The 10,174-nt window shown below is 37.3% G+C and overlaps 1 protein-coding gene across 1 annotated transcript; it reads left to right on the top strand.

Annotated features, from left to right (window-relative positions):
* Window positions 1-1,267: 1,267 nt before the first annotated feature.
* Window positions 1,268-2,221, top strand: OR6P1 (olfactory receptor family 6 subfamily P member 1). The gene has a single exon (XM_063628156.1). It carries the CDS (start codon window positions 1,268-1,270, stop codon window positions 2,219-2,221), a length of 954 nt encoding a protein of 317 aa, XP_063484226.1.
* The last annotated feature ends 7,953 nt before the right edge of the window (window positions 2,222-10,174 follow it).

Genomic DNA, 10,174 nt, shown 5'->3' with positions numbered 1-10,174 from the left:
TAATAGAAGACTGGAAAAGCACAGAAGAATGGTTGGGAAAATGACTTCCTCTTTCATTTTCCTGCCTCACCAGTTGCATCAGTTTCCCATGGCTGCTGTAACAAACTGCCACAAATATGGTGGGTTTTAACAACCGAGAGTTATTTTCTCACAATTCTGGAGGCCAGAAATCCAAAATCAGTATCACTTGGCTCAATTCAAGGCATAGGCAGAGCTGCACTCCCTCTGGAGGCTCTTGAGAAATTCTTCTTGCCTTTTTTAGCTTCTGATGGCTGTGGGCATTCATTCAAGATAAAGATCTTGTGGCCAAATCACTGCAGTCTCCAAGGCCAGCATCCTTAAATCTCTCTCTGCTTCATCTTTACATTGCCTTCTCCTCTGTGTGTGCATTTCAAATTTCACTCTATCTCTGTCTTGTAAAGACCTTTTTCATTGTATTTAAGGCCCACCTAGAAAACCCAGGATAAGCCCTCCATCTCAAAGTCCTTAATTTAATCACATTTGCAAAATATTTGCCATATGATGTAACATTTATAGATTCCAGGAATTAAGACATGTACAACTTTCAGAAGTTCAATTTTTTAACCTATTATACCTCCTGGAAATAAGACTGTCTAATTCTAGCACTACAAATGTATTCAAAAATATATGTAAGGTGAATGGAAAAATAACTGTTCTCTGGAGCAGAGCTTCATTATCTCCTTTGTATTGAATTGTCTCTCTATTTGGAAATGAATATTTTTCAAACCAATCTTCATACTGCCATGTTGCCTTGCATTATAGTTCAAGCAATCTCCTTGACTTATTACTTCCCCTTAGTAAAATTTCCCTTGAGAAATAAACTTGTAGGCCCTAGCTTGAGGTCACAGCTTCTTTTATTCACTCATTCAACAGATACTGAGTAAAGGTGCTGTGGGCTTAGGAATTTATTGTTGTTTCTAAGGGATGTAAAGGAAGAGCATGTCCTGGACAAGAAAGCAAGAATCAAAATGCCAAGCAGTTCTGAAATCACTCAGAAAGTATTTATCAAATACCCACTGTAGTTAAGATCGCTATGTAATTGAGTACTCAGGTCTGTTAACTTTTCCTATAAGGTGAGAGTAAAAACAGCAAAGTGAAGAGGAAAAATGATATAATAATTAATACACCACTAAGCATCTTCAGTGGTTACAACCTGTGAGAATATGTTGGTGGTTTGTTGCACCTATCTTTCAAATCTCTTGTTCTTCCTGTGATTTATTTTAGGCACTCAATTGGACAGAGAGCCATGAGAAATTTGAGTGGAGGCCACGTCGAGGAGTTTGTCTTGGTGGGTTTCCCTGCCACTCCTCCCCTCCAGCTGCTCCTCTTTGTCCTTTTTTTCGCAATTTACCTTCTGACATTGTTGGAGAATGCACTCATTGTCTTCACAATATGGCTCACTCCAAGCCTTCATCGCCCCATGTACTTTTTCCTTGGCCATCTCTCTTTCCTGGAGCTATGGTACATCAATGTCACCATTCCTCGGCTCTTGGCAGCCTTTCTTACCGAGGATGGTAGAGTCTCCTACGTAGGTTGCATGACCCAACTGTACTTCTTTATTGCCTTAGCCTGTACTGAATGTGTGCTGTTGGCAGTTATGGCCTATGATCGCTACCTGGCCATCTGTGGACCCCTCCATTACCCTAGTCTCATGCCTTCCAGTCTGGCCACTCGACTTGCTGCTGCCTCTTGGGGCAGTGGCTTCTTCAGCTCCATGATGAAGTTTCTTTTTATTTCCCAATTGTCCTACTGTGGACCCAACATTATCAACCACTTTTTCTGTGATATTTCCCCACTACTCAACCTCACCTGCTCTGACAAGGAGCAAGCAGAGCTAGTAGACTTCCTTCTGGCACTGGTGATGATTCTACTCCCTCTACTGGCTGTAGTTGCATCATACATTGCCATCATTGCAGCCATCCTGAGGATCCCTACTTCCAGGGGACGCCACAAAGCCTTTTCCACTTGTGCCACTCATTTGGCAGCGGTTGTTATCTACTACTCCTCCACTCTCTTCACCTATGCACGTCCCCAGGCCATGTACACCTTCAACCACAACAAGATTATCTCTGTGCTCTACACTATCATTGTACCATTCTTCAACCCAGCCATCTACTGCCTGAGGAACAAGGAGGTGAAGGAGGCCTTCAGGAAGAAAGTGATGGGCAGATGTCACTATCCTAGGGATGTTCCGGACTGATATACAACAGGTCCTGGGAGAGGTGAAAATAGCAGAATCTTAATAGGGCCTCCTCAAGGAATCAGAATGGGCTTAAAGGGAACATAAATATAATTTGCCAACATTTTCTCTAAATATTGTCTGGGACCTTCTGATACAAATGAAAGTTTATGAATCATTTATTTTTTACAGGGGTTTTCAAACTAAGGTTGGACTAGCTACAGAGGAATCACCTGAGAATTTGTTAAAATAAAGATTCCCCCCAAAAAAATACGTGGAGAGTCTTACTGAGTATGTGTGGAATGTAACCCTGCCATGAATAATTTTCAAAACTTCCTGGGAATTCCTATTTCATAGACAGTTTGGGATTCCCTAGTCTAGACCAAACCCATTATTTTATAAGTGAGAAAATATGAGAAAAAAGGGGAACTTACTGGTGGACATGCCAAGAAAAAAATTTGGTAGACTTCAGTGTAATAATTTCAAAGATCCAGATTCTTAAATCCCACTTTCATAAGAAACTGCACAAGTATGTTATACCCCAAGACCTAATTTCATATCATCTTATCTGCAAAACTCATATTCACTGAAAGTCAAAGCAGAGAGAGATGCAGTGCTGATATTCAGCTATATATTCATGACTCAATATGGCTAACTATCCTCTCCATCTCCCTTCTTTGAATCTCAGGGGCGTATAAGCTGGTTGACCTAACAAATATTGACCAGGTAGTAGGTAAAATGTTCTAGAAAGCTTATATACAGATCTTCTCCTTCACTATGGCCAGCACCTGTTTTAACTAATTAGTGCCAGGGCTATACCGATTGTGAAATATTTTCCTAGTCAAAGGATTGTAAGAACAGAAAATGCCTTCATAAGAAAGAAGATTGAAGAGCCATAGATAGGATGCAGATATCTCTATGGCAATTGGGATGTCTCGGGTTCATAGCCTGAATCATAGGTATTCTAGCAAGTTCCTTTGATTTTTGGAAAGTTACTTGAATTGCTCAGAGAAATTTTTCTTATCTTGAATCTAGGCTCATTTATGCAAATTTCTGCATATTGAACCAAATTCAATAATTATTTAGATGTGGGATATGTGAAACAAAATAAATATGCAATAACAATAAATATGCATATTGGAACAAATTCCAATAAACACGGATTGTTGGTCAGTGCACATTTGCCTATTCTGAGACAGATTTTGAGGGAGAAAAAGACATGTGTCCATCAGTGCAAACTACTTTATCAACAATCATTTTAGATTTTCCAGTATTAAAAACAAAATAACAATAAAAGACCTGACACTTAAAACAGTTTTTTGTTTTCATAAAATTCCTAAATAGCCTTAGAAACAGCTCTGAACATAGCTCAGTTTACATTACATTCTCCTCTCCTTTCATAGAATTATGAGAGACATGGAGTTCAGAATTCAGACCCTAGAACCAGCAAATTTCAATTTGATCCTGGCTTTACTAGTAACAAGTTATGTGATCATAGGCAAGAAACTTTACATCTCTGCTCTTAGTTTCTCTTTGATAATAAAAATAATATCCTTTCTATCATATGGGCTTGTTGTGAATATTAAATAAATAACACATATGTGGGCAAAAGGTTAGCACTTTTTTTCTCTTTCTTTGTGGATAAATTTGATCTTGGATTAATTTCTAGTTCTGGTTCCCTAGAAACCTAATAAACATTACTACACAAAATTACGTATGGCACAAATTATCCCTGAGCAGCAAATGACCTCTGGACTGGGAGGATGATGAATGTGTTATAGATATCTAGTGGGAAATAATAGCTTCAAGCTACTTTTGTATCTTGGCATGTCTTTTGCAGGGAATTCTAGAAGCTATGGATGCCCATGAAATTGTTACAAGTGATATAGGCACTTACAGGGCTTGAAAATTCCAAGTTAAGGTGGACTCTGCACCCCTTGATGAAAATCTTATGTCCTCCTACCTGAGCTAAGACTTTAAATGACAAAGTCTATTCCTTCAACTGCTTTCAGGACTTCTTTTCTGTAAGGGAAACTCCTAAAACTGCCCTTCTGGAATGTTGGATTTGCTATCCTGTTTCCCTGAGTTAATTTTATGCCAGGTGAGGCCTTTGATAGTGTGTGAGTTTGTTTGCTGGACCCTAAGAAGACCTTCTGGCATGTAATACCGTTAACTCACAGTAAGCATTTAATAAATGCCAAGTTCCATCATTATTATCATTTTATCATTACATATATCACGATATGCTTTCTAAAGGATATGCCTGTTCCATTAATCATGTATTAAACTCACTCTTACTCAAACTGAGATTGGAGAATTGGCTTTCTCTGAGACACATATAGAAAGGAAAGCTCCAAGCAACTTTGTAACTATGTGGAGTAGGCAACAAGTTGATCACAAAGTTTAGCATTCCCAATTATACAATCTAAAATTGGGCCAAGATGTCATCAGATTGAGTCAGTGAAGTTCCTCCTTTAAAAAATGATTAAAACATGCTATTTCTATGACTCTCATGATGTCATAGTCATATTTTTTCCCATTGGAAGATCACAGTGCTTTGTATTTATTCTTCCCCTACTGTGAGAGCGTCCCATAGGGCATTAATTGGTGTTGGTGGATTTCTAACTACTTACTTCATAGATTTCTTCAAATATTCTATTTTACACCAATATTTTAATATAAAACATGCTTTGCAAATGGTTCTTATTTGCAACTCAGTTTCAATTAAGAAAATGAGTGGTTGTTTTTTGGTTGCCTGGCCAAAAGTTACCTCATTTTTCATTGCTAGGATAACCTAATTTTTTGAAGCTGAAAACATGCCTGACCCAGGCAATAAACTACATCTCTGCCATACAGTTGATAGGTTATCTTGAAACTAAGACTGGCTGTGTATCTAATTTTTCCCAATAAAAGATAAATGGAATTCTGCTGGAGAGGTTATCTTTTAGAGAGAAAGAGGTGGCTGGTGCTCATGCTAGCACTGCCCCTTTTCCTTTTCTGAACCTGGATTTGATGCCTGGAATTCCAGCAGCCATCTAGAAGGTAATAAATATGGGAGGAAATTTCAACACACTAAGGCTAGAGATGCAGAAATATGTAAAAATCATGGGTGTTTAGTAGTATGGCTGAAAAATTGAACTAGCTTGGTGCAAAAGGAATTGTGGTTCTGGACTGTGAATTTTAAACCATTGTAACTAGGCTCAAACACATCTTTATTAACCAAAATAGGAACCATTACAATCAACACATTTTTGCCAATGAGAAATATGTTTGTTTATTTCTGTAGTGTAAAATTCCATGCTTCAGGGTTTGATGAACTCTTGGAAAGCATTTTCTGCATCCTTCTGATTGTGGAAGTGTTTTTCCTGCAAAAAGTTGTCAAGATGCTTGAAGAAGTGATAGTTGTTTGGTGACAGGTCAGATGAATGTGGTGGATAAGCCAAAGCTTCATAGCCCAATTCATTCAACTTTTGAAGCATTGGTAGTGTGACATGCATTTGGACGTTATGGTGGAGAATTGGGCCCTTTCTGTTGACCAATGCCGGGTAAAGGTGTTGCAGTTTTTGTTGCATCTCATCGGTTTGCTGAGCATACTTCTCAGATGTAATGGTTTTGCTGGGATTCAGAAAGCTGTGGTGGATCAGACCGGCAGCAAACCACCAAACAGTGACCATGACCTTTTCATGGTGCAAATTTGGCTTTGAGAAGTGCTTTGGAGCTTCTTCTCCATCCAACCACTGAGCTGGTTGTCGCCAGTTGTTATATAAAATCCACTTTTCTTCACAAGTCACAATGCATTTGGCCCAGGAACTGCTAATGAATGTACAGTGCAGCAGTGGTTCAAGAAGTTTTGCAAAGGAGACGAGAGCCTTGAAGTTGAGGAGGATAGTGGCTGGCCATCAGAAGCCGACAACAACAAATTGACAGCAATCATCGAAGCTGATCCTTTTACGACTACATGAGAAGTTGCCAAAGAACTCAACGTCGACCATTCTATGGTTGTTCGACATTTGAAGAAATTGGAAAGGTAAAAAAGGTCAATAAGTTAGTGCCCCATAAGATGAGTGAAAATGAAAACAAATAGTCATTTTGAAGTGTTGTCTTCTCTTATTCTATGCAACAACAATGAGCCATTTCTATCAGGTGTTATAGTTACTGTCTCTTTAATGTTGCAATTCAAAGGCCTAGCCAGAGAAAAGCAGGTTATTTTTTTCCAGACATGATATGTGCAATTCCAGTAACTACTACTGAGGCTGTTTTATTTTATTTTGTTGCACTTCGCTTTGTTTTATTTTATTTTACTTGATTTTGTTTTGTTATTTTTTAAGGTTCTTAATTTGTACTCAGTGCAGCCAGCTTTTCACCAGATAAAGGTAACAGAGAGGGAACAGTAAAGTAGCATGCAGTGAAGTTTATCATGATTTATTTATTTATTTATTTATTTATTTTTTTGGCCATCTAATTTGTTTTTAAAAAATTTGAGTGTGTAGTAGTTGTATATATTTATGGGACACATGAGATGTTTTGACATAGGCACGCAATGTGAAATAAGCGCATTGTGGAAAATGCAGTATCATGATTTTTTGAATGAAATTTATCTTTTTTAAAATAGCAGCACTATTCATCCAATTGACTAAAATGTGCTTGAATTTAAAAAGAAAATAACAGTTTTGTGATCTTTATTTACAAGACACTTTATAGAAGACACAAGACATGATTATCTGCTTCAAAATTTTTGTGATTTTAGAGAGGATATAGAAACTTTACAATTTTCAGAAAGAATTATAAAATACTAACACAAACGAAAAATAGGTCCCTAGTAAATTTTAACTTACTCATTTAAAAATTACCCTTTCTTCTCACCAAAGATAAATGCATAATCATTCTGAATATTTCCTCAGAGCCAAACTTCTTGCAATATATAAGCATGTGCTTTTTGTCACTCTACTTGTAGATGTAGTCTACCTATTTTTTTTTAGTATTAACTTTTAAAAAGATTTCTTTTTTGACAGAAAATAATAACAAACTTAGATTTTCTTTCATTTTAAGCACTCATGGTTCTAACTACATATTTTTGTGTCGAGAAATGATTATAAACCAAGAAAAGACCATGTTTTCTTTGTATTCATTCCTCAGTTCACAATACTAGTTAGGAAGATTTTTTTTAAAGATCTAAGATAGTAACCATTTTTTTTTCTACAAATCTGCCCACAGTAGTACTTAATCAGCTAGGAGCTTCTGCAATTCCTTATTTTCCTCTCCACTAAAGTTACACATTTTTATTCATTTAAATAAAATGGGACTCAGCTCATTTCCTCATTGAGCAGATATTTTAGGTGCCTACTATGTACCAGACATTGTAGTGAAAAGCAATGACTTGGGAGAAGTCTCTTTCCTTGAGAATCCTTAGTCCAGTAATTTTTAAATAATTTTTAAGAGTGTCAATCATTCTATATTTCATCAAATTTTACAAATTAAGTCAACAGAACTTATTTAAGAAGTAGCATACAGTGGGTTCTTTCTCTACTTTCACATGAAAACTGGAAAAATGAGCTGATCTCTTGATGAAGAAGCCAGTTAACGCATGAGTCACTTAGTCAGAAACAGCTTCATTGTTTCTTTCAAATATATTAAAAATTTCAAAAATGGCAAAAATTCTTATGTTCATGTGCAAGTCAATTATAAAGGAAATTGGAAATTAAATTAACTTTTCTGAACACCTTCTATTTGCTTGACATAATACAAATACTCACACATAAAAACATGTATTTGTATGGAAGTGTTATTCTAAACAGCTTACCTATATAACCCATGCCATCATCACAATAATTCTAAGAGATAAGCACTCTTATTGTTTTATTTTTCCAATTTAAAAAAAAAACTGAGAAACAAAATAATTTGCCCAAGGTCATGTAATAGGACATGGATGAGCCAGGATTTCAACCATGGCACTCTAGCTGCAGAGTCTTTACTCGGAGCTGGTACTCAAGACTAACTTTTGGTTTGACGTATCACCTTTTAAAGATGAGGAATGTAATACTTCCAGAGGTTTGAGAACTTACTTACCTCCGAGAGCTGACAAAGAGCAATACAAATCCATGTCTTGCTGACTTGAAAGCCATGTCCTCTTTCTTTTACGTTTCGCAGCAATTTTTAATTATCTGTATCATGTTTTCCTTCTCTATTTCAAGAGAATAGAATTAAAACTGAGTGGTATTAAACTTCTGCTTCCTATTTACTGAACTTTAGATAACAGTAAATAGGAAAGAGAGGTTTAATACCACTCAGTTTGAAACTCCTCTGTTATCAGAAGAGGTTCTGGTTCTTGAAGTCTATCATCAAATTCCTAAGGGCTGAATAAAACTACTACAGTAAAACTATTTGAAAAGAGTAGTGGCACGTGACCAGAATGGCTTCTGACACTTAAAAGATACTCAATACATATTTATTGAATGAATGGTCAGGTTCCTATAGAATGGTAACACAGAACATCACCAAAGAACCAGTAATGAGCTAAGAGACTGCCTGGAAATAAATGAAGTGTTATTCCAGTTTTCTATGGGAAAAAATTTCCTTTTTAAATTTTTTATCAAATTGAAAAATGGTGAGGAGTAAAGAGTGGTTACCCCTAAAAATATGAACTAGGCCCTTTGGAATCTGAAGGGTTTTGTTATTTTCCTTAGGGGAATTCTGTTATTTTAAAATAAAGAACTTAATTTTTTATTGGGAGTAGTTATTCTTTTTTTGCTTGTTCTCATCTTTCTCAACTCCAGAAAAGCACAGTCTCCTACAATGATCAATATCCTTCATAGTAGTGCATATCAAAACCCAACAGAGCCTGCTCACTTTCTACTATAGTCCTGGGTCTGTGGTGCTAAAGCTAATTATCCTGGATGTGCAGGTATCCAAACTCAGGAAGCAACATATATACCTAAAGAGATAACAGTCCAATTTCTATGCCAGTTTATTTTCCATATAATCTTATTGTCATCTACATTCTCTGAGTACCTGTATGCTTCTGAATGTGTACTAGTTGTAGATAATAAGAGTAAATACAAGCCAGATGTGGTGGCTCACACCTGTAATCCCAGCACTTTGGGAGGCCGAGGTGGGCAGATCACAAGGTCAGGAGATCAAGACCATCCTGGCTAACACGGTGAAACCCTGTCTCTACTAAAAATACAAAAAAATTAGCCAGATGTGGTGGCGGGCACCTGTAGTCCCAGCTACTTGGGAGTCTGAGGCAGGAGAATGGCATGAACCCAGGAGGCAGAGCTTGCAGTGAGCCAAGATCGTGCCACTGCACTCTAGCCTCGGTGACAGAGCGAGATTCCGTCTCAAAAAAAAAAAAAAAAAAAAGAGTAAATACATTGCATGTTCTTACTTTTTTAAAAAAATACAGCTATCATCTGAATGCAGTATATTCATCATTCACATCTACTGAGCTACTGATGCATTATAGTTACTTCTGTGTATACTTAAGCACAATATCTGAGTGTGTTTGGAGTTTGCAAATGTGCATGTGCTCATACACTTGGGTCCCCAAATAAGGAAGGGTACTTATCATTTTTATTTTCTGAATTACTTGGATTATACCACTGTCTTTTTCTGGAAGACCTTTTTATTTGTGAGATTGTTCCTCAGAAAGAGGACACATGCACACACACACACACGTACACACATTTCCCCTTGCCACCTTTCTCTTCCCAAGTCTCGTAGGGGAGGACAGGCAGTGTGCTTCCAGCCAGTCTAAGGTCTCTTTTGTGCCTGGAGACTCCACTTAGCTTGCTAGCTCTTCCTTAATATCCTCCCAGGATCCCCTTGAGCCCTGGAAAGGCCAAATATGTACCTGAAGGCTGTGCCTCTTGGGAGGTCCCTTGTGGATAGAAGGGAATTGGTTTGTCTCCTCCAGTAGCTTGAAAGCAGGCAGAAGCACAAATAGCTCCATTCTGTGCTTTCTTCAAGCAGAGACAT

This window comes from Symphalangus syndactylus, chromosome 12, assembly GCF_028878055.3.
Source record: "Symphalangus syndactylus isolate Jambi chromosome 12, NHGRI_mSymSyn1-v2.1_pri, whole genome shotgun sequence".
NCBI lineage: Eukaryota > Metazoa > Chordata > Mammalia > Primates > Hylobatidae > Symphalangus > Symphalangus syndactylus.
The sequence above is the reverse complement of the archived record's forward strand: the minus strand, read 5'-3'. Positions and strand labels throughout refer to the sequence as shown.